The 25684-nt window shown below is 40.3% G+C and overlaps 1 protein-coding gene across 1 annotated transcript in view; it reads right to left on the minus strand.

The window, feature by feature from the left end:
* Positions 1-25281, minus strand: part of LOC111139188 (trimethyllysine hydroxylase, epsilon) — a 91019-nt gene extending 65738 nt beyond the window's left edge. Inside the window, exons 1-2 of the mRNA XM_022491379.1 lie at positions 25136-25281; positions 5955-6136 (exon numbers count right to left, since the gene is read on the minus strand). Coding sequence (XP_022347087.1) covers positions 5955-6135 — 181 coding nt within the window. The 5' untranslated portion in view covers position 6136; positions 25136-25281. The remainder of the gene's footprint in view (positions 1-5954; positions 6137-25135) is intronic.
* Between the last annotated feature and the right edge of the window lie 403 nt (positions 25282-25684).

Below are 25684 nucleotides of genomic sequence, written 5' to 3' on the forward strand. Positions count from 1 at the left end.
AGCCAATTGTTCTGTTATCACTTTTTGAAAACAAAATCTTCAGAAGAATTTACTTTGAATTTTTTTTGAAGATTTATTTATTTGACACAGAAAGAGAGACTGTGAGAGAGGGAACACAAGTAGGGGCAGTGGGAAAAGGAGAAGCAGGCTTCCCACTGAGTAGGGTTGATCCCAGCTTCCTGGGATCATGACCTGAGCCAAAGGCAGATGCGTTTAACAACTGAGCCACCCAGGAGCCCCTTGACTTGGAATTTTTGCCAAAAGTCAGTTGACTATATTTGTAAAAGTCTATTTTTGGCCTCTCAATTTTGTTCCACTGCTCTATGTGTCTATCCTTTTGCCAGCACCACACTGTTTTGATTACTGTAACTTTACAGTAAGTCCTAAAATCAGGTAGTTTGAGTCCTCTGACTTTTTTCAGAATTGTATTGGCTAGTCAAGAACCTCCCCCTTTTCATGTAAACTTTATTTTATTTTTACTTTTTAAAAAGATTTTATTTATTTATTTAGGGGAGAGAGAGAGCAAGAGCATGCATGACTTGGGGGTGGTGCAGAGGGATAGGGAGAGGGAGAAGCAAGCTCCCCGCTGAGCAGGGATCTCAATGTGGGGCTCAATTCCAGGACCGAGACCATGACCTGAGCCGAAGGCAGACACTCAACCAATGCCAACAACTTACATTTTAGAATCAGTTTGTTGATTTTGAGTGGGATTGCACTGAATCTACAGATCATATTGAGAATTCACATTTTTTTTAAAGATTTCATCCATTTATTTGACAGAGAGAGAGATCACAAGTAGGCAGACAGTCAGGCAGAGAGAGAGGGGGAAGCAGGCTCTCTGCTCAGCAGGGACGCTGAGGCAGATGTGGGGCTTGATCCCAGGACCCTGAGATCATGACCTGAGTCGAAGGCAGCGGCTTAATCCACTGAACCACTCAGGCACCCCAAGAATTCACATTTTAACAATACCGAGTCTTCTGATCCATGATCACGAAATGTCTTTCCAATTATTTAGTTCTTTCATTTCTTCCATCAGTGTTTTGTAGTTTTCTATATACAGATTCTAAAGTATTTAACTACTTAAGCTAAGTACTTATTTTTTGATGTTACTACTTTCTTAATTTCAAATTCCAGTTGTTAGTTGTTACTATATAGGAAAGCAAATGACTTCTGTTTATTAACCTTGTAAAATGCAACTTTCATGTGTTTTTGTAGATCTTTGGGGAGATCTAATAGATAATCTTACCATTTATGAAAAAGTTATATTTCTTCCTTTCTAATCTGCATGTCTTTATTTTTCTTGCTTTACTGCCCTAGTTAGGATTTCCAAAACAATGCTGAACACAAGTGGTGAGAGAGGGAGATCCTTGTTTTATTCCTGACCTTAGGGAGAAAGCATTTGGTCTCCCGACATTAAGTATGATGCTTATTGTATAATTTTCATATATATGTCCTTTATTAGGTTAAGAAAGTCCCTTTCTATTCCCAATTTTTTTAGCTTTTGTAATAAATGGGTACTGAATTTTGCTAAATTGTTTTTCTGAACCTAATGAGATGACCATATGGCATTTCTTAGTCTATTCATATGGTGGACCACACTGATTTTTTTTTTTTTTTGATGTTGAAAAAGCCTTGTATTCCTGGGATTAACCCTATTGGGTCTGGATGTATTATCCTTTTTAAATATTGTTGGATTCCATTTCTTAATATTCTGGTAAGGATTTTTGTGTTTATGTTCATGAAATACTGCTCTATAGTTTTCCTTTCTTTTATTGTTTTTGTCTAAATTTGGCATTAGGTAATGATGATGTCAAAAAATAAGTTGGGGGGCGCCTGGATGGCTCAGTGGGTTAAGCCTCTGCCTTCGGCTCAGGTCATGATCTCAGGGTCCTGGGATCGAGTCCTGCATCGGGCTCTCTGCTCAGCGGAGAACCTGCTTCCTCCTCTATCTGTCTCTCTCTGCCTGCCTCTCTGCCTACTTGTGATCTCTCTCTCTGTGAAATAAATAAATAAAATCTTTAAAAAAATAAGTTGGGAAATGTCCCTCATTATTTGATTTTATGGAACAGAATGTATAGAATTGATGATATTTCTTTCTTAAATGTTTGGTAGAATTCATGAGCGAAACCATCTTGGCTAGGTGTTTTCTTTTTTTTTAATTTTTTTTACTACTATTTCTTTAAAAGATTTGGGACTATTCACATTATTTACTTTTTCTTGAATACGTTTTGGTAGTTTGTGTCTGTCTTATTCTGCTCAGCCCGCCATTACAAAATGCCATAGACAGGGTGGCTTAAACAATGGAAATCTATTTTCTCACAGTTCTGGGGGCTAGAAGTCCAAGAGCATGGCAGCAACCAATTCGGTTCCTGCTGAGAGCTCTTTTCTTGGTTTGTAGAAGGCCACCTTCTTACTATGTCCTCATGAAAGAAAGAGGGCTGGGGGTTGGGAGCTATCACTGGAAATTATCACTACTCTTCCTCTTTTATAAGGACACCAGTTCATTTGGGCCGGGGCTCTATCCCTATGACCTCATTTAATCACCTCCTTACAGACCCTATCTGCAATACAGTAATATGGGGGGGGGGGTTAGGGCTTCAGTATGAATTTGGGGGGAACAATTCAGTCTACAGTAGCATATTTGTAGGAATTGGTCCATTTCATCTAAATTATCAAATTTATGGGCATAAAGTTATTTCTGGTATTCCTCTTATTGTCCTTTTAGTATCTGTAGAATCAGTGGTAAAAATTCTTGACACTGGTAATTTGTCTCTTTTCCCTTCTTTCCTTGGTTAGTCTGGCTGGAGGCTTATCAATTTTATTGATATTTTTAAATAAACAGCTTTGAGTTTATTGATATTCTTGTTTTTTTCTTCCCCATTTTTAATATCATGGATTTCTGCTCTAATATCTACTATTTCCTTCTTTTCGCTTGCTCTTCTTTATCTAATTTCCCAATGGAGAAGTATAGGTTATTGACTTTTGACCTTTATTCTTTTCTAATAAATGCATTTATTGCTACATATTTCCCTCCAACTGCTGCTTTAGCTGCTTACCATAAATTTTGATAAGCCGCATATTCATTTTCATTTAGTTCAAAGTATTTTTAACTTTGAGACTTTATACCTATACATTTTTTGGAACTGTATAGTTTAATCTCCAAATATTAGAGACTTTTGTAACTATTTTCCTATTATTGATTTCTAGTTGATTCCCTTGTGGTCAGAGTACATATTCTATGTTTTAGATTCCTTTAAGTTTGTTGAGCCTTTTTTAATGGCCCCAAATGTGGTCTATCTTGGTGGATGTTCATTTATATTTCAGAACAATGTGTACTTTACTTCTGCTGGATGGATTGTTCTATAAATGTCAATTAGGTCAAGTTGGTTGATAGTGCTGTTCAGGTTATTTATGTCCTTACTGATTTTCTGCCTTCTTAATTTATCAATGACTGAGAGGTTTTAAAGTCTCCAAGGACAATTGTGGATTTTTTATTTCCACTTTTATCTCTATCGGTTTGTGCTTTATGTAATTTGATGGTCTGTTCTTAGGTGCTACATTTTTAGGATTGTTACATGTTCCATTAAATAACTGATTCCTTTATCACTCTGATCATATGCCTCTTTATCCCTAATACTCTTCCTTGTTCTGAAGACTGCTTTGTCTGAAATATAGCTACGACTGATTTGATTATTTGCATGGTGTTTCTTTCTCTATCCCTTGGTATTGTCCCACAGTTTCCGAATATTGTATATATTTTTGTTTTCTATCTCTCTCTCTTGCATTTCAGTTTAGGTAATTCCTATTGACCTATCCTTTACATTTACTTATTCTATCCTTAAATGTGTCAAGTCTTCTGATAAGCCCACCAAGTCATTCTTTAAATCTGTTACTGTGATTTTGATTTTAGAAAATTCTTAGTGTTTCATCACTCTGCTGACATTATCCATCTGGTCTTTCATTTTGTCTACCTTCTCCATTAGAGTCCTTAACATATTAATCACAGCAATTTTAATTTTCTGACCAATATTTTCCACAACTGTGTCACATATGAGTCTAGTTCTGATGGTGCTTTGCTTCTTCAAATTGTTATTTGTTGCTTTTTAGCACGCTTTGTAATTTTGTTGTTGTTAAAAGGCAACCATGTTGTATAAAGCAGTAGACACTGAGGTAAACAGGACTTTAGGGTGAGTATTTATACCAATCTGGCCAAGAGATGGGTTACGTCTAATGTTTCTTCTCTCTATGGATACCAAAGGCATCAATTCCTCTAGTGACCTTGTTTTTATCTCCCCTCTTGGCCTTGGCCCTTCTCTTTGTGATAGATCGCAGAAACAGTTTGTCTCTTGCAGCTCTCCCAGCTGCAATGTGCTGTTACTTTAACAGGAGGTGTATTAGCTGGTTAGGGCATTATCTAATATTTGGATTAAATCTCAGTCTTTGGAGTGAACAGTGGGACTATGTCTGTCTTTGGATTGTAACCTTCACAATTGTTTCTGTCCCTTTCCAGGTTTATGGGTTGAATTGTATTCCCCCAAAAGATGTTGAAGTCCTGATCTCTAGTATCTGTGAATGAGACTTTATTTGGAAAGAGGGTCTTTGAAGATAATCAAGATCAGATGAAGTCCTACTGGCCTAGAGTGGGCCCTAAACCTGACAACTGGTGTCCTTACAAAGAAAGATATGTGAGAAGACACAGGGAAGAAGCCATGTGACAACGAGCAGAGAGTGAATGATGTTGCCACAAGTCAAGGATTGTTAGCAACTGTCAGAATCTAGAAGGGGACAAAAAGAGCCTTTGGAGGGAGTATATCCCTGGCAATGCCTTTATTTCAGACTTCTAGTTTCCAGAACTGTGAAAAAATAAATTTCTGTTGTTTTAAGCCAACTAGTTTATGGTAATTGGTTATAGCAGTTTTAGGAAACTTATACACAGGCATAAAGCTTTTTTCTGCCCCTTCTGCTACCTAATACTTTACCTGGCTGTATCATTCACAGTCTATGCCTTTGAAACCCACCTCCCTATATACTGAGGCTTTCTTTTATTTCTTTTTTTCCCCTTATATGAGATAGAGAGACAGAGTGGAACTGGAGTAGAGCAATGCTCCCTTCCCCTTGCTGAGATGAGATTATTTTTGTCTTTCTTGCAACCTGTAGGATAATCTTGGAGATAAACAGTTAGAGGTCCTGTAGACTTCAGAGAAAGTATGTTCAGTCCACATAATCAGTAACTGATATTGCACAACAATGTAAACATAATTACCACCTGAACTGTATACTTAGGAAATAAGTAAGATGGGGCACCTGGGTGGCTCAGTCGGTTAAGCAGCCGACTCTTGCTTTTAGCGCAGGTCATGAACTCAGAGTCCTGGCATACAGCTCCATCTCAGGCTCTGTGCCCAGCAGGGAATCTGCTTGAGGATTCTCTCTCCAGCCCCCCCTCCCCTCCCCTTACTCTCTCTCTTTCAACTAAATAAATCTTTTAAAGGGTAAATGGGTAAGATGTTAAATTTCATTTATGTGGCATATACATAATGGAATATTACTCAGCCATGAAAAAGAATGAAATCTTGCTATTTGCAATGACATGGATGGAGCTATAGAGTATTATGCTAAGCGAAGTAAGTCAGAGAAAGACAAATACCTTATGATTTCAGTCATATGTGGAATTTAAGGAACAAAACAAATGAGCAAACGGCGAGAAAAACAGAGAGGCAAACCAAGAAATAGACTCTTAACTATAGAGAAGACACTGATGGTCACCAGAGGGGAGGTGCTGGGGGGATGGGGGAAATAGGGGACGGGGATTAAACAGCGCACTTGTGACGAGCACCAGGTGTTGCATGGAACTGCTGAATCACTATACTGTCCACCAGAATCTAATACTACACTATCTGTTAACTTAAATTAAAACAAAGTTAAAAAAATAAAGTATCTATCTCCACATATCTTACCAAAATGATCTTCATGTTGCTGCCAAGCACAATTTAGAGACTCAGAGGCTGTATGGTGCCAATGGATGGCTAATGGAAATAAGCTTTTGAAGCTGGGCTGTTGGAAGGCCCAACATGTGACTCCTCTCCTCAGCAGGTTCTGGAGACTCCTTTGTAGGTGGGACAACCTGTGGCACCACATCCTAGAAAATTTGACAATAAGGAGAGAGAGTTAGTAACATTTAAGAACTTTTATGAGGTTGCAGGAATAACACTACAGATGTAACTATATAAAAGAATATAATTAAATTACCTCAACTACAGAGGATTAAACAAAAGAAATATTCTGAAAAGTTGAGCATAAGTTGTCTATAACCATTACTTCCATTTTCTCACCAGCTACTTTTATTTATGCCTTATAATCTTGCTTCTATCATACTATTTAGCTGGTGGTTCTTTCAAAATTCACTAATTTTAACCTTCCAACCACATATAAGAATTGCTTTTCAGAACTCATCCTTCTGGGCCTTTCCACTTGTGACACCCTCATATGACTTCTTGAAACCTTTTTCCACTGACGAAGTGGGATTGTGAACAAGTCACTTAAATTCTCAGTGACTCTGGTTTCCTGTTTTGTAAAATGAGAATAATAATAATAATACTTATTTCATGGGTTTAGTATGAAGACTAAAGTACTTAAACTGTGTCTGTCCTATAGTAAGTCCTATATATGTCAGCTGCTATTATTCTAATTATTATAATACTTAATGCTAGGGATAAAATATATCTGTTGGTAAAAGTACCTTGATAAACCTGCTTAGAGTTGGTGACTCCCTCAGTGTTATGGCTTCAGGAAAATTAATTTAAAAACTTCATTTGCATAATACCTTTAAAATAATTAATTTGTCCTGTGGGAAAAGACAGAGAAAGGCATGCAACTGTATAGAAGCTGTATGATGCTTGATGTGAATAACCCTGTAAGGTCACTAAACCCATAAAAGGCTTATTTTCAGTGCATATGTACGAGTGTGTGTGCGTGTGTGTATGTGTGTAAGCTGATGAAATGACTGAATTTCATGTTGATGTGGGATGATACCAATCATAAACACAAAGGCCATAGCTAGAGATGTGACAGAGTATGCTGATGACCTGGGGAGGGTTCCAAATAACAGAGCTAAAGTCAAATTTATTGAAATTTTATGGGTACAAGAAAGGAGCAGAGCATAAGTGGGCTCTGCTGATATCTGGGTTACATATATGTGTTCTATTGTGTCCTGTTTCCAAACTTCCTACGTACAGTTATCATCTAAGACAGAGGCTGGAAAATTATGGCCCATGCCACTTTTTATATAGTCCACAAGCTAAGAACAGATTTTATATTTTTAAAGGGTTGTAAACAAAACCAAAAAGGAATATGAAGCCAAGACCATATGTGGCCTGCAAAGTCTACAATATTTGCAATTTGGTCCTTTAAAGTATAATCTTTCCAACCCCTGGTCTAAAGCTCAATTCTTTTTTTTTTTTTTAAAGATTTTATTTATTTATTTGACAGACAGAAATCACAAGTAGGTAAAGAGGCAGGCAGAGAGAGAGGAGGAAGCAGGCTCCCCGCTGAGCAGAGAGCCCGACGTGGGGCTCTATCCCAGGACCCTGGGATCATGACCTGAGCCAAAGGCAGAGGCTTAACCCACTGAGCCACCCAGGTGCCCCTAAAGCTCAATTCTTAATCAAATACTCTTCTCACTCTTCTCCCTTACGTTGGATTACTCCCCACAAAAAGCAATCTGAAGCAAGTATATTTATTCATTCCTTCATTATTTCACCCAACAAATATTACTGAGCATGTGTATAACAGGTACTTTCTTAAGAAAGTACCTTTCTTAAGAAAACAAACGTAAATAATTCTGCAATCCCAGCCACCACTTAAGAAGCTATCACTACTTATGATATTTTCAAACACAGAGTGCAAAGAAGAAAGCAGTTAACTATGCTTGGTAAAACTGCGCAGACTCCACATAATGTTTGTTATTTGTAGAAGTGTTTCATTGTTTTGTATTCATTTACAAAATAGTATTTGTTCATGTGTATAAAGAAAAAAAGGAAAGAAAAATAAAGTCAACACAGAAATATATAACATGAAAAGTGAAAGCCTCCTTTCCTCTATATTTGTCATTCCCATTCTTTCAAGAAAGCTCATCAACAATAAACAGTTTGGAGGACCAACTTCCAGATCACACACAGTTGAAATCTCCAACCTTCCATATGCACATACAAAAATACATTTTTTGGGGCACCTGCGTGGCTCAGCGGGTTAAGCCTCTGCTTTTGGCTCAGGTCATGATCCCGGGATCCTGGGATCAAGCCCCACATCGGGCTCTCTGGTCAGTGCTGAGCTTGCTCCCTCCTCTCTCTCTCTCTGCCTGCCTCTCTGCCTGCTTGTGATCTCCCTCTCTGTCAAATAAATAAATAAAATCTTTTAAAAGAATACATTTTTCCATTTAGTAGATTTCAGATCACATGGGTATACATATTTAAGAGCATAACTGATGGGTCACACGCTAAATCTATATGTAACTTTATAAGAAAGTCTGAAACTGTCATCCACAGTAGCTGGACGATTCTGTATTCCATCAGCGATGAACCAGAAGTCCTGTTCTGTGCATCCTTGCTCTACATTGGTATAGTCAGTTTTTTAAAATTTAGGCATTCTAATAGTTGTGCATGATACTTCAGTATTTTAATTTGCATTTCCCTAGTTATATATTATGTTGTACATCTTTTCATAGTCTTAATTACCATCTGTATCTTTTCTTTGGCCAAGTATCTGTTCAGCTCTTTTGCCCACTAAACATTTCTTTAATTAAGATTTTATTTCTTCAGAGAAGTCTTTTTCACAGCAAAATTGAGGGTGAGATAAGAGATTTCTCATATAATCCCTTTCTCCCAACCGTAACCCTAACAGCATGCCTTACCACATTTGTTACATTTGTCACAACTGATGAACCTGTGCTGACACATCTTTGTCACCCAACGACCACAGTTTACATTATGGTTCAGTCTACATTCTATGGCTTTGGACAAACAGCCATCGTCACAGGTTCATACAGCCTATTCTCACTTTTTGACTGCCATAAAAATTCTTCTGGCCATGAATTTTGATATGTAATATTGCTATTCTTCAGTCAGTTTTAAAATATTTTCTAATTTACATTGTGATTTTTATAGTGTGACCTGTAGGTCATTTAAAAGTGTACTACACATTTTAGGGAGATTTTCCAGTTTCCTCATTACTATTTTCTAACTTCATTTCACTGCGGCCAAAGAAAAACAAACAAAAAACCAGTGTAGCTGTAATTGTTTAAGGTTTCTGGGACTTGCTTTATGGCCCAGGATATCATCTAGTTTTCTGTGTCCACAAAATGGGTATTACACAACACACCTCTGTCTAGTAAAGATTCCTACACTTTAGCCTGAGATTTCCACAGTGGTTCGATCTTTGAATTTAGGCATATCCCGTGCTGCAAACAGTGACAACCGGGGGCCAGTACGAGAGCTAGGCCTGCTGAGGCCAGTTCTCCCGTGCCCTGTCACCCTCTGGTTAATGGCCCACTAGGGTCCACAGTATCAGTCACGTACACAGCTCCCGACTGCCCCTCACGTGATCACGCTCTGGAGCTATTTTTCCCTCCGCATACTTTACTTTCCACGATAATACAGCCGAGAGCCCCCCGCCCTCCGGACCGGACCTTCTTCCTGGCGCCTGCCCTTCTTGCTAGTGCTATGGGGTGCAGCCCCTTCGGGCCTCCCTTTGTTCCAAATTACTGGACTGTCATCATTTCGTCTCTTGACAAGCACGCTACACAGTGCCAGGTGGCGCAGGAAAGACCCCGGAAAGGGGAATGGGTAGCGGTACCCCCTTTTTCCCCGTCATTACTGTATCTACTTCTGTTGATTCTTGGATACCGTTCGCATAGTATACTTCTTACACCCTTTTACTTTCGATCTTCCTATATTTTTACATGTAACTTCCGTTTTTTTTTTTTTATAAATAGCACGGTTATATTTTCTTTCTTTTTTATTTTTTTTTAAAATAAATAAATTTATTTATTTATTTTAATAAACATATAATGTATTTTTGGCCCCAGGGGTACAGGTCTGTGAATCGCTAGGTTTACACACTTCACAGCACTCACCTTAGCACATACCCTCCCCAACGTCCATAACCCCACCCTCCTCTCCCAAACCCCTTCCCCCCAGCAACCCTCAGTTTGTTTTGTGTGATTAAGAGTCACTTATGGTTTCTCTCCCTCCCAATCCCATCTTGTTTCATTAAAGAAGAGTATATTTTCTTTTTTTAAACGGTTTAATAATCGTTGTCATTTCATTAATCTGTTCAGTTCATTTACATTGAACAGAATCATTATTTTTTAAGGTTTTAATTATTTATTTGAGAGAGAAAAACAGACACAGCAACAGACAGCATGAGCCAGGAGAAGGAGAAGAGGGTCCCCTGAGCAGGGAGCCTAAAGAGAGACTTGATCCCAAGACCGCAGGAACATGGCATGAGCTGAAGGCAGATGCTTCAACAACGTAGCCACAGAGGCACCTCTAGGTGCTAAAATTCTAAAGAAAAATGAGGAAATGACGATAACAGCTAAGTCAGGAGTCACAGCTGACAGCTGAGGAAGGGCACCTGGCAATGTGGATTCAGAATGAATGAACCCTAACCCTTAAACTGTATAACATACTTCATGCACTTTGTTTCAAACAGCTTTTTTTTTTTAAAAGGACTTTATTAATTTATTTGACAGAGACAGGGTGAACAAGCAGAGAGAGCAGCTGGCACAGGGAGAAGCAAAAGCTCTAACCCTAACCCCACTGAGCAGGGAGCCCAATGCCAGGATGGATCCCAGGACCCAAGACTTAACTAACCAAACACAGGTGCTTCACTGACTGAGCCACCCAGGAAGCCCTTAACATAATTATTGATATATTTGAGTTTAACTCTCTTATATCAATGTTTTCTTTCCGTTTATCTTGCCTGTTTTGTTACCTTTCCCATCTTGCTTTGTTATGCACTGATTATGTAATTTGTATTATCATTTCCTCCTTTGTTTAGTTGTTAATTATACATTCTTCTACTGGCTTTTAAAAAGGACTTATTCTACAGCTTACAACATGTATCTCTGATTTATTAAATTATAATGAAAATTAAAAAATTTATATTGGCTCCATTTCTGCTCTTTCCACAACTATAGTCTGTTGTGTATTTTAATTAACATACACATATCCCACACAACATGACATTATTATCTTTGTTTTATATAATCAATGGACATTCAGATCTACCCACATATTTAACCTTACCATTGTACTGCTTTCCATCATATAGCTCCAACCTTTTTTTTGGGATCATTTTGCTCCTGCTTGAAGATCATTAATATGTCCTTTGGAGTTTAGTGGCAGATTCCCTAAGTTTTGGACCATGTAAAAACACCACGTTACCTTTTTTTTCCTGGTGTTCCAAAATTCATTGTTTATCACCACACCCACTGCTCCATGCAATCCGTGCCCTCCTTAATACCCACCACCAGGCTCACCCAACTTCCCACCCCTCTTCCAAAACCCTCAGTTTGTTTCTCAGAGTCCACAGTCTCTCTCACACAGACTGTGTTTGTTTTTCAAAGATATTTTCACTGGATATAGATATTTAGATTGGCAGTTACCCCGTCCAGCATTTTGAAAATATCATTCTAGTATGTTCATGTTGTTTTTGTTGGGAAATCAATGCCAATCTAATTGCTGCTCCTTGCAAAGTAATACATCTTTTTTCTCCAACTGCTTTTCTGTTTTCTTCTTTTTATTTTTTTAGCAGTTTTTACAAGATACAGCTAGATTAGGTATTCTTTGTGTTATTATTCTTTGAATTACAGGATGCTTTGAATCTATGACTTGATGATTATGATAAGCATAATTCTAAAATGACATCTGGTGACCCTTGCCAAATTATAATCCCTTCCCCTAGAGTATGAATATGATGGGATTTCACTTGAGTGATTAGGCAATGTATATGACACAGAGGACTTTAAGAAAGATCCTTAGCTAGGCTGACCTACACCAGCAATCCCTTGAAATGGACAGGCCCTTTCTGGTGAAAGAGATTTGATGCCAGAGAGGGATTTGCTGTGAAGGAGATTCTCCATTGGCTTTGAAAGTGGAGGGGACTACAAGACAAGTAATGCACGCAGTCTCAAGAAGATGAGAGTGACGACCAGATGATGTGCAAGAAGGAAACAGCAGCCTCAGTCCCACAGCCATGTGGAACTGAATCCGGCCAACAATGTGAAAGAAGCTAAATGTGTGGATTCTTAGCAAGAAAGGAAGGCAAGAAATGGGCAGAAGACGGGAACAGACACTTACCCAAACGAGACACACAAATGGCCAACACACACTTGAAAAAAGACTCCACATCACTGGGCATCAGGGAAATACAAATCAAAACCACAATGAGATACCACCTCACACCTGTCAGAATGGCTAAAATTAACCAGTCAGGAAATGACAGATGCTGGTGAGGATGCGGAGAAAGGGGAACCCCCTATGCTGTTGGCGGGAATGCAAGCTGGTGCAGCCACTCTGGAAAACAGCATGGAGGTTCCTCAGACAGTTGAAAATAGAGCTACCCTATGACCCAGCAATCGCACTACTGGGTATTTACCCTAAAGATACAAATGTAGTGATCTGAAGGGGCATGTGCACCTGAATGTTTATAGCAGCAATGTCCACAATAGCCAAACTATGGAAAGAACCTATGGAAAGATGTCCATCAACAGATGAATGGATAAAGAAGATGCGGTTCATATATACAATGGAATACCATGCAGCCATCAAAAACCCCGAACTCGGGGCGCCTGAGCGGCTCAGTGGGTTAAGCCTCTGCCTTTGGCTCAGGTCATGATCCCAGGGTCCTGGGATCGAGCCCCACATCGGGCTCTCTGCTCAGTGGGAAGCCTGCTTCCCCCTCTCTCTCTGCCCGCCTCTCTGCCTACTTGTGCGCTCTCTCTGTCAAATCAATCAATATATTTTTTTTTAAATAGCCACAAAAAACCCCAAACTCTTGCCATTTGCAATGACGTGGATGGGACTAGAGGGTATTACGCTTAGCGAAATAAGTCAATCAGAGAAAGACAGTTATCATATGATCTCCCTGATATGAAGAATTAGAGAGGCAATGTGGGCGGTTTGGGGGGTAGGGGAGGAAAAAATGAAACAAGATGGGATCGGGAGGGAGACAAACCATAAGAGACTCTTAATCTCAGGAAACAAACTGAGAGTTGCTGGGGGGTGAGGGGGAGGGAGAGGGTGGTTGGGTTATGGACATTGGGGAGGGTATGTGCTAAGGTGAGTGCTGTGAAGTGTGTAAGACTGATGATTCACAGACCTGCACCCCTGGGGCAAATAATACATTATATATTAATAAAAAAAAGGTTTGTTAAAGTCTTGATGAAATTTCATTCATTCCTTGAATGTACATTATGTCTGCCATATTTCCATAAATTACCTCTAATAACATTTTTAAAAATAAAATTACATTTTTGTGGAATGTCTTTGCTGATAACACTTTGTAATTATCTAAGTACACACTTTCTTGAAATCTGTTCTAGGATCTAAGCCCGGAGATATTTAGTTTATGGATTAGTAGACTGAAAATTCTCCCTTAGAAGTTTTACATAAATCCAGTCATAAAGCACTTCTCTTATTCTCCTTAATTCTTTTGATCATTGAAGAGTAGTCTAATGATATCATCTGAGTTATAGCTTACCTACGTCAGGACACATATACTTTTTCTTTCTGAGAACATAGGCAGAATGTTGTTCTTGTTGTCTTTGCAAATATGTGTTTCTATAAGCCTGAGGTAATTTTGGGCCTTATGCTTGCAAATACTAATCCTTTAGGCACATGTCACCTGTTATATTCCTCCTTCTTTTCCATCTTTTGTATTAGTATTCTTTTAAAATAGGAACTATGAGCTCATTGTAAAACTTCCTATGTAGTCCCATGGTTTCCCTCATTTCTCCTTTAACAGAATAATTTGCTGTTTCATAGTCAAAATTGTGTTTTTGAGAGCTTCCCAACCTTTAGAGTCTAAAATCATCTTAATGTAAATTAAGGTCCAACAAGTATCAATCACAATAACAGAAACTTTTGGAGAATAGCCATAGCTAGAAATTCTAGTCAGGGAAGGCAATTACATAATAGGTCAATTTGAATCTTTTCATGGTTATTACTAAGGAAGAAGCATTACCTCCTGAAAGGCTTAAAGCCAAGAATCCATTTAGCTCCCATCAATTTTTCCTTCCAAATGTGTCTCAGATTTGTCCTTCTTTTTCCATTCCTATAGATGCCTTCATCACCTCATACCTGGACTACTGCCATAGACTAGATGGTTTCCTTGCCTCTAGTCCATCCATATTCCAATCTATTTTCCATACTATTGCCAGATTAATCTTCTTAAAACTCTTTCATCATGTCACTCTCTGGCCTGAGACCTAGCTCGAATGTCACCTTTTTTTGTAATATCTTCCTGAATGCCCTCAGAAAAGTTAATAGCTGCCTAGTCAATGTTTTCACCATTCTTTGTGCATACCCTTATTCGTGCATTTACAACATGTGTAATAATCACCTGTTTAGTCATTTTTTTCTCCCTATTTGCTGAGAGCCCCTTGAGGGCAGGCAAAAGGACTGAGTCATCTCTTTACAAAGGCTTTACATAATTGGCTCCATCTTGCCCCAGGACCTCAGGATCTTTACATGTGTTGTTTCCTCTGCCTACCATGTTTTTCCTCTTATTCTTTCTACTCATTCTTCAGGTCTAAGATTAAAAATCAAATCACTGGAGAAAACTTCCCCGACACCCTTAACTAATTAGTTAATCAACTCATTTAAAAAATCTTTATTGGGTGCCAACTTTCTGCCAGGCAGTATTTTAGGTACTTGGGATATATAAGTGAACAAAAGAGACAAAAAATCCTGCTTTCATGGAGTATATCTTCTAGTGAGAGGAGGCATATGATTAAAGATAAAAATAATACATAAGTAAATTACATAATATATTATAAGATGATAGGAGCTATTAAAAAAAATCCAGCAGGAAAAAGGGGTATGCTGGAGGTAGTAGGAGTTTTAAATATACTGGTAAGGGTAAATCTCTTTGAGAAAGATGACTTTTGACCAATGAGGGAGTTAGTCGTGAAGATACCTGGTGTAAAGTAGGTCAGTGCAAAGATTCTAAGCTGGGACTGTATCAGATATACTTTTATCCTCCTTTTAAAGGTAACTTGCTATTGCTGTCCTTTATGAGCCATAATGAAATTTGCTAGTATTCTCTTTTTGCCTCTCCTTCCTTCTGACCCAGCCTCTAATTTAAACCTGTATTTTCTTTTTTTAAAAAAATTTATTTATTTATTTGAGACAGAGAGCAAGCGAGCACATGAGTTGGGCGGAGGGGCACAGAGAGAGGGAGAAGCACTACCTACTGAGCAGGGAGCCCAATGTATGACTTGATCCCAGAACCCTGGGATCATAATCTGAGCTGAAGGCTGACACAACCAACTGAGCCACCCAGGCGCCCTAAACTTCTATCTTCTTACTCCTAGTTAATATCTATGATGTTATCTTCTTTCTACACCCACTTTTGTTGCTTATGTAATATCTACATTTCAGAGTATAAAATATTTGCCTCTCTTCTGTTATTTCATCACCATCATTTATTCTTAGCTTTACAGGTAAATATAGTTACAGATCACCATCAAATGTACGCCAAATGTCTCCTATGATTTCTTGGTTATCTGAAGCTTTTTTATTTTCATTAAATTCTTTAGTGAGGCATCATGGGAATAATATTTCCTGAGTCTTACATATTCACTAAGGCTTGAATTTATGCATCTTCCTATTCTTGAGCCCATCTCATTTATAACAAATAGTTTTCTGGTAGCATTACCTTGATCCCCAAACCAGGCAAAGACCCCACCAAAAAGGAGAATTTCAGACCAATATCCCTGATGAATATAGATGCTAAGATTCTCAACAAGATCCTCGCTAATAGGATCCAACAGTACATTAAAAAGATTATCCACCATGACCAGGTGGGATTTATCCCTGGGTTACAAGTGTGGTTCAACATTCGCAAATCAATCAATGTGACAGAACAAATCAATAAGAGAAAAGAGAAGAACCACATGGTCCTCTCAGTTGACGCAGAAAAAGCATTTGACAAGATCCAGCATCCGTTCCTGATTAAAATGCTTCAAAGTATAGGGATAGAGGGTACATCCCTCAACTTTATAAAATCTATCTATGAAAAACCCACAGCAAATATCATCCTCAATGGGGAAAAGCTGACAGCCTTCCCTTTGAGATCAGGAACACGACAAGGATGCCCACTCTCGCCACTCTTGTTCAACACAGTACTATAATTCCTAGCAACAGCAATCAGACAACAAAAGGAAATAAAAGGTATTCAAATTCGCAACGAAGTCAAACTCTCTCTCTTCACAGATGACATGATATTTTATATGGAAAAGCCAAGACTCCACCCCCCAAACTACTAGAACTCATACAGCAATTCAGTAATGTGGCAGAATACAAAATCAATGTACAGAAATCAGTTGCTTTCTTATACACTAACAATGAAAATACAGAAAGGAAAATTAGAGAATCAATTCCATTTACTATAGCACCAAGAACCATCAGATACCTGGGAATAAACCCAACTAAAGAGGTAAAGGATCTGTACTCAAGGAACTACAGAACACTCATTAAAGAAATTGAAGAAGACACAAAAAGATGGAAGACCATTCCATGCTCATGGATCAGAGGAATAAACATTGTTAAAATGTCTGTATGGCCAGAGCAATCTGTACTTTCAATGCCATCCTGATCAAAATTCCACCGGCATTTTTCAAAGAGCTGGAGCAAACAATCCTAAAATTTGTATGGAACCAGAAGAGAACCCGAATTGCTAAGGAAATGTTTAAAAAGAAAAACAAAACCGGGGGCATCATGTTGCCTGATTTCAAGCTTTACTACAAAGCTGTGATCACCAAGACAGCATGGTACTGGCACAAAAACAGACACATAGACTGGTGGAACAGAGTAGAGAGCCCAGATATGGACCCTCAACTCTATGGTCAAATAATCTTTGTCAAAATGGGAAAGAACAACCACTCGAAAAAAGACAGTCTCTTCAACAAATGGTGTTGAGAAAACTGGACAGCCACATGCAGAAGAATGAAACTGGATCATTTCCTTACACCACACACAAAAATAGACACAAAATGGATGAAAGACCTCAATGTGAGACAGGAATCCATCAAAATCCTTGAGGAGAACACAGGCAGCAACCTCTTCGACCTCAGCCACATCAACTTCTTCCTAGGAACATCGCAAAAGGCAAGGGAAGCAAGGGCAAAATGAACTGTTGGGACTTCATCAAGATCAAAAGCTTCTGCACAGAAAAGGAAACAGTCAACAAAACCAAAAGACAACTGAAAGAATGGGAGAATATATCTGCAAATGATGTATTAGATAAACGGCTAGTATCCAAAATCTATAAAGAACTTATCAAATTCAACACACCCCCCAAAAAAATCCAGTCAAAAAATGGGCAGAAGACATGAACAAACATTTCTCCAAAGACATCCAAATGGCCAACAAACACAGGAAGAAGTGCTCAACATTCCAGGGCATCAGGGAAACACAAATCAAAACCACAATGAGGTACCACCTCTCACCAGTCGGAATGGCTAAAATTAACAAGTCAGGAAACAACAAATGTTGGAGAGGATGTGGAGAAAGGGTAACCCTCTTACACTTTTGGTGGGAATGCAAGCTGGTGCAGCCACTCTGGAAAACAGTATGGAGGTTCCTGAAAAAGTTGAAAATAGAGCTACCCACATGACCCAGCAATTACACTACTGGGTATTTACCCAAAGGATACAAACGGATACATGCACCCCAATGTTTATAGCAGCATTATCCACAACAGCCAAACCACGGAAAAAGCCCAGATGTCCATTGACTGCTGAAGGGATAAAGAAGTGAGATATATCTATCTATCTATAGATATATCTATCTATCTATGTATATAATAGAATATTACTCAGCCATCAAAAAATTGAAATCTTGTCATTTGCAATGACATGGATGAAGTAGAGAGTATTATGCTAAGCGAAATAAGTCAGTCGGAAAAAGACAAATGCCATATGATTTTACGCATTTGTGGAGTTTAAGAAACAAAACAAATGAACACAGGCAAAGGGAAGGAAAAATACAATAAGATGAAAATTGACAGGGAGGCTAACCGTTAAGAGACACTGAACTCTAGGAAGCAAATTGAGGGTTGCTGGAAGGGAGGTTGCGGGGGGAGGGATAATTGGGTGATGGGCATTAAGGAGGGCACTTGATGTAATGAGCACTGGGTGTTCTATGCAATGGATGAATCACTAAATTCTACCTCTGAAACTACAAAAAAATAAAAAGAAATTTTAAAAAGTGGAGGAGAGGGGCGCCTGGGTGGCTCAGTGGGTTAAGCCTCTGCCTTTGGCTCAGGTCGTGGTCTCGGGGTCCTGGGATCGAGCCCCACATTGGGCTCTCTGCTCAGCGGGGAGCCTGCTTCCCCCTCTCTCTCTGCCTGCCTCTCTGCCTACTTTAATCTCTGTCAAATAGATAAATAAAATCTTTAAAAAAAAAGTGTAGGAGAATGAAAAATTTTCTCAGACAAACAAAAACTGAGAGAATTCAATCACCAGCAGTTTATGTCCTGCAATAAATATTAAAAGAAGTTTTTCAGGGAGAGGAAAGTGATATGTATCAGAAACTTGTGTCTCCATTCAGAGGCAAAGGGCATCAGGAAAGGAATAAATAAAGGTAAAAATATTTTAGGTGTTCTTATTCCTAATTGTTCTAAAAAACAATAGTTTTAAGTAATAAAAGTAACAACGTGATGGGTAATTACAGCATATAAAAATTTAATGCTTAGAAGGAAAATCATAGCAGATTAAAGAATTAGGAGTATTCTGTTATAAGGTTTATGCACCACATGTGAAGCAGAATAGTCTTATTTGGAAGTGGACTCAGATTAGTAAAAAATACATATATCATAAACTCTGGGCAAGCACTAAAGAAAACTTGAAAAAGTGTAACTGAAATTTTGAGAAAGGAGATAAAAATGGAATCACATAAAATGTACACGTAAAACAAGAGAAGGCGGAAAAGGGGCACCTGGGTGGCTCAGTGGGTTAAGCCTCTGCCTTCAGCTCAGGTCATGATCCCAGGGTCCTGAGATCGAGCCCTGCATCAGGCTCTCTGCTCAGTGGGGAGCCTGCTTCCCCCTCTCTCTCTGCTTGCCTCTATGCCTACTTGTGATCTCTGCCTGTCAAATACATAAATAAATAATCTTAAAAGAAAAGGAGAAGGCAGAAAAAGAGGGCAAAAAGAAACAACGAAGAAATGTGACATATGGACATATTAACAAAATGGTAAATATAAATCTAAAAATATCAATAGTCACTTTATATATAAATGGTCTTAATATACCAATTACAAAAAAAGATTGTCAGTGTGAACTTAAAAAATGAAGATCCTCTTTATGTTTTCTCTGAGAAAGTGGGGTGTAGGGGGAATGGGTGAGCCTGGTGGTGGGTATTAAGGAGGAAACGTATAGCATAGAGCACTGGATGCCGTATGTAAACAACAAATCATGAACACTGCATCAAAAACTAATGATGTGGGGTGCCTGGGTGGCTCAGTGGGTTAAAGCCTCTGCCTTCGGCTCAGGCCATGATCCCAGGGTCCTGGGATCGAGCCCCGCATCGGGCTCTCTGCTCAGCGGGGACCCTGCTTCCTCCTCTCTCTCTCTGCCTGCCTCTCTGCCTACTTGTGATCTCTTTCAAATAAATAAATAAAAATCTTTAAAAAAAAACTAATGATGTACTGTATGGTGACTAACATAATTAAAAAAAGAAAAAAATTAAAAAAATAAAAACTATATTGTTGGGCTTGCAATTTATTAAGATGTAAATCCTATTATATTAATAGGACAAAGAATGGAGGAGCAAAGCTTCCCTGTGTTACTAGAATTAAATTATTAATTTAAAATAGATTATATTACATTGATTACATATTGTAATTCCCAGGGTAGTTAATAAAAAATAATTCCAGAAATTACTGTAAAAAACATCAAAAGTTCAATCACAGTAAGTTAACTTAATTACAGTAATTTTAATTATGATAAATGTAAACAGACCAAACAGTCCAATCAAAAGACAATGACTGTGAGACTTGATAAAAGAACAGAATCCAAGTATATGCCCTCCACATTGTACCCCGTTTAGATGTGAAGAAATAAATAGGTCGAAGGAATAAGAGGGTGAAAAAGATGTATACAGCGCAAATGGTAACCATGAAAGAGTTGAAGTAGCTATGCTTAGAAAAAGGACATTTCATAATGATAGAAGGGTCAATTCATCAGGAAGAGATAATAAGTAGAAACGTGTAAAATACACATTAACACAAGAAACTCTTCTCAACTCATTCTATGAGACTGGTATCTTACATCAAACAAGACAAATACATCCTAAGGAAAGAAAGTGCACTACAGTGCAACATCTCGAATGAATATAGATGCAAAATTCCCCAACAAAATGTTGGCCAACCAAACCCACCAATACAGGCATTTTATTCCATTTCTCTTGATTGTGCTTCACAGATACTGCATTTTTTTTTAAATTGAAGGTTTGTGGCAAACCCTGCATTAAGCTATTTTTCCAACAGCAGTTGTTCACTTCATGTCTCTGTGTCACTCACAATAGTTCAAACTTTTTCATTATTATTATATTTGTTATGATTTGTGATCAATGATATTTGATGTTACTACTGTTAACTGTTTTGGCGCACCATGAACTGTACCTACAGAAGACAGTGAATTTAATAAATGTGTGTTCTGACTGCTCCACTGACCAAGCATTCCCCCATCTCTCTCTCTCACCTTGGGCCTCCCCATTCCCTGAGACACAATAATACTGAAATCAGGCCTATGAATAACCCTACAATCGCTTCTGAGCACTCAAGTGAAAGGAAGAGTTTCATTTCTCTCACTTTAAATCAAGAGCCAAAAATGACTGAGCTTAGTGAGGCATGTTGAAAGCTGAGACAGGTAGAAAGTTGGGCCTCTTGTGTCAGATATCAAGTAGTAAAGGCAAATAAACAGTTCTTGGAGGACCCTGCAAGTGCCACTCCAGTGAACACAAAAATGATAAGAAAGCAAAAGAGTCTTATTGCTGATATGGAGAAAGTTTTAGTCATCTTCAAAGACGATCAAACCAGCCACAACATTTCCTTCAGCCAAAGCCTAACCCAGAGCAAGGCCTTAACTCTCTTCAGTTCTGTAAAGGCTGAGGAAGGTGAGAAGGCTGCAGAAGAAAATGTGAAGTTAGCAGAGCTTCGTTCATGAGGTATAAGGAAAGAAGCATGTCCGTAACATACAAGTGCAAAGTGAAACAGCAAGGGATCCTGAGGCTCAAGCTCAGATCATTAATAAAGGTGGTTACGCTGAACAACAAATTTCAGTATAGATGGAGAGCAAGTCCATTCCTACGTATCCACCTAAGACGACTGAAAACATGTACAAAACTTGTGCATCAATGCCCAGAGCAGCCTTCTTCATGACTGCCAAAAGGTGGGAATAAACCAAATGTATATAAACTGATAAATGAATACATAAAATGTAGTATATACATACAGTAGCACATTGTCCACCCATCAAAAGTAATGTAGTGATTCATGCCACAATATGAATGAACCTTGAAAACATCATGCTCAGAATCAAGTTGCAAAAAACCACAGAGAGTGTATGATTCCATTTATATGAAATGTCTGAGAATAGGCAAATTCACATGCACACAAAAGGATTATATTGCCTAATGCTAGGGGCAGTAACAAGGATTAACTGCAAATGGGCAATGGACATGTTATTGAGGTGATGGAAATGTCAAAAACAGGGTTACAGTGATGTTTGTGACACTGAATAAATCTACTAAAAATCCTTGAAGTTTACACTTAAAATGGGTCAATTTTATGGTATGTAAATTATACCTCAATACAATTTCTTCCTATTTTGCCAATACCCCACCCCTCCACTTCTCCTCTGGCGACCACCAGTTTGTCCAGCATTTAATAGTCTGTTTTTTTTTAAGATTTTGTTTATTCATTTGACAGAGATTACAAGTAGGCAGAGAGGCAGGCAGAGAGAGAGGGGGAAGCAGGCTCCCCGCTGAGCAGAGAGCCCAATGCGGGGCTTGATCCCAGGACCCTGAGATCATGACCTGAGCCAAAGGCAGAGGCTTTAACCCACTGAGCCACCCACGTGTCCCCTAATAGTCTGTTTTTGTGTTCGTCTTTTTTTTTTTAAATTTAGATTCCACATATAAGTGGAATCTGTTTCCACTCAAATTCTTTTTTTTAAATTTAGATTCCACATATAAGTGGAATTTGTATGGTCCTTGTTTTTCTCTGTCTGACTTGTTTCAGTTAACACCATACCCTCTAGGTGCATCCAGGTTGTCCCAATACAAGAAATTTTAAAGACCCTCTGGGCAGTAGAGAAAAGAAAAGGAAGCTCATCTCTTCCACAACTTGTTAGGGATCGTACAGAGCTCCCTGGGCTGTTGTGCAGTGTTCTTGTTGCTGTGGTGTTGATAAGGAGTGGTGGTTTTCCCATGAGGGCCGAGGGTCAAGCAATGGTTTGGATCTTTGAAAAAAAAAATTCTTTAAAATCACTAAACAAGTAAGCCACGGAGATGAAAAGTACAGCACAGGGAACAGAGTCCATAATATTGTAATAACACTGTGCGTTGACGGATGGTGACTCCACTTACCCTGGTGAGTACTGAGTACAGAATTGTCCAATCAGTATGTCGTACGCCTGAAAAGAAGGTAATGCTGTATATCAATTACCCCTCGATGATACATAAAAAAATCTTTTTAAGTAGATGCATAGAAAACCATGTTGCTGGCTCAAAGTCTGGAGTGGCAGTGGGGGCCAAGAGAAGCGGACGGGTTTAACAATATTTGGGAAGCAGAAGTGGCAAGATTTTGAATGGACTCTCTAGTGGGAATCAGGAAGAGAGAAGATGCCCCCGAGTCAGCGTGCTTAAAGTGGAGTCCCTGTTCTCCTCCCAAACTTACTGTCTTCCCTCGCCACTAATCTCCGTGAGTGGATCAGCATGCTGGCACAGGGCAAGCGTTCATTGATTGTCTTTGGAGTGAGAGAATAAATGAATAGAGTAGAAATGCGGCCAAACAGAGCATTCATCGGTGCCTGCCAAACAGCCGGTCCTAAAGTCACCCTCGAGGTTGGCTCAGCAGAAGTCTATCACCGTTTCCCTCTCAGTTTGTCAACAGTTTGGAAAATCACCAGGTCCCGTGCCCAGAAGGACCCCCACCTCCTTATCAGGCACCCCTTGCCTGGAACCTGCAGTGTCACGCAGGCCAGGTTTGGCCAAGAGCCTGTCATCCTGCGAGTCCTTTAGGGGAGCGCAGTGGCAGACTGTACGGCCCCTACGAGTGCAGGGGCCGTTTGGTGTCGTCCTAACAGGGTCACGGTGGCACCCAGCTGGTGGATCTCTGCTCACTTTGGCTTCCACCCCAGAGAGACTTTTCGCACCAAAGAGGCCTGTCGATATGGCCCCTGCCCCCACCCTCATGCCCGCAGGCAAAAAGTACCACTGCCAGCAGCACTACGGACTCCAAGGGTCAGTCTGGGTATTTTACTGCTTCTCCCAGGGGCGACAAGCAGAGATCCAGAACAGCTTCTGGCTTCTGGTACAGATACCCAAACCAGGAAGTGCTCTGTCCCAGTGTAGATTTCCCAGAAATGAGAATGGGATGGGGCATGCAAAGGATGCCATTTCCCACCCCATCAGTTCTGGATTGAAAGCAACCCAGGAAAGATTACCTTCATCATACTAGTTACCAGGTAGAGTATGACTTAAGTATGATGACAAATAAACACATTGACCTCTCCTGGCTGTGAAGATGACAGTGTTTTGCAGAAGATAGGGTTGTCATTACCATTTTAAGCAGTTCCTTGAGGTGAAACTGCAATGACAAAATGTTGGTCCACAGTGTTTATAATTCTTTGTCTTTATAGTTACTGTAAAATAAACCGTAGTTTTTACTATAGAGATTCCTGAGAAGACAAGCCAGCTAAGAAGAAACTCTAAAAGAATGCTATATGGGAACGGATTATGCAAGTGTTCCTACATATGACAGCTCGTTTTTCCTTCAGCCACTTGTTAATAGTTAAATCACACAAGTCTTTTATGATGAGACTTTTTGCTGGACAGTGTACTGTATTCATTCAACACAATGTTTTCATTAATCACCTGGTTAAAATCTTTAATAGTAAAGAATTCATCAAGCAGTCGTTGGAGCTGACATTCAACCAAGGCACGGTAATGAACGCTTTTTTCCCAGCTTTCGGGTCAGTCAGTTGTTAAAACTGTTCACACGGGTTTTCGGAGGGGCTTTAGTCATGGAGAGCACTTCCTCGACTAAGTTTCGCAGTGCGCTGCCGGGTCGCTCCCGACTCTTGCTAGGCACTGTCGCTCGGGAGGGGCAGACAAAGGGTAAAATCCGGGCAGAGAACACTAGTGGATCTTAGAACGAGAGAAAGTCAGCGCGGCAGACTGCAGAGTGCCACCTTCCACTCCACCGCCAAGCCGGTAAGCTCGAGTAGGTCAGGCACCCTTCGCCAGCTGGAGGCTCCCAGTCGGTGCCGGAGCCCGGGCGGGGAGGTCCGTGGAGCTCGGAACCAGGCAGGCTGGGCATCGGCCCCGCCGCAGGCTTGCTCCGGCGCCTGCCGCCCCGGCCGAGAGCTAGGCCCGTCTGGTCCTGCGCTCACCCGCGGGCCGCTCTCGCCGCGCACCTGGCATGGAAACCGTGACGACAGCCCTGCGGCAAGGCGCGAGCGGCCTTCTCCTCCACCGGGGTTAAGGTAAGTACCACCGTCCTGGGGCCGAGCAGACGGGGTGGGAGCCGTCCCCCGCGCCCCGCGCGCCAGGCCTTACAGCGAGTGTCCGGGCAAACCCAACCACCGCAGCCGCCAAAGACACCCCCTTCCCGATCGGTGGAACAGAACCCACCTGTGCCGGAGGTAGCGACTCCCAAGTCAGCCAAACGGGAGGAACTGCAAGCAGAGAGAGCCTCAGGAGGCAGCCTCGCGCCCGCCTTTGCCTTTTTCCTGGAGACTATCGCTCCCGCGCTCCCCTCCCCCAGGCCGCCGGGGCCCCGCCGCCGAGAGGCCCCGCCCCGCTCCTTCCGGCCGAGTGCCGGGGGCGCCGCGTGCGCGTGGGACCGCGGCCTCTGCGGGGGCGCGCTGGGAGCTAGATTCGGGAGGGTCGCGGTCGGGTGCTCCAGTCGCCCTCGTTTACCAGCTGTGGAGCCGGGGGCGCAGAGAGGAAAATGGACGGACCCACAAAAATACACTGCGTGTGACACCCGGCTCTCCTTGTTTGCCTGTTCAGTGCCCCTCCCCAGGCTCCCCCTCACGAGGTTGCTTATTGAGGTTTTCTGGAACAATAATTCTTCCACTTCTTTGCACCACTTTCTTGAACTTAAGTCACATACTGCTCAGGGCTGACTGCCACCAATTCGTTCCAGGTCCTTCGATCCAGGGTCCACATACCGTGCTT

This window comes from Enhydra lutris, unplaced genomic scaffold (assembly GCF_002288905.1).
Source record: "Enhydra lutris kenyoni isolate GAN:26980312 unplaced genomic scaffold, ASM228890v2 scaffoldscaffold96, whole genome shotgun sequence".
Lineage (NCBI taxonomy): Eukaryota > Metazoa > Chordata > Mammalia > Carnivora > Mustelidae > Enhydra > Enhydra lutris.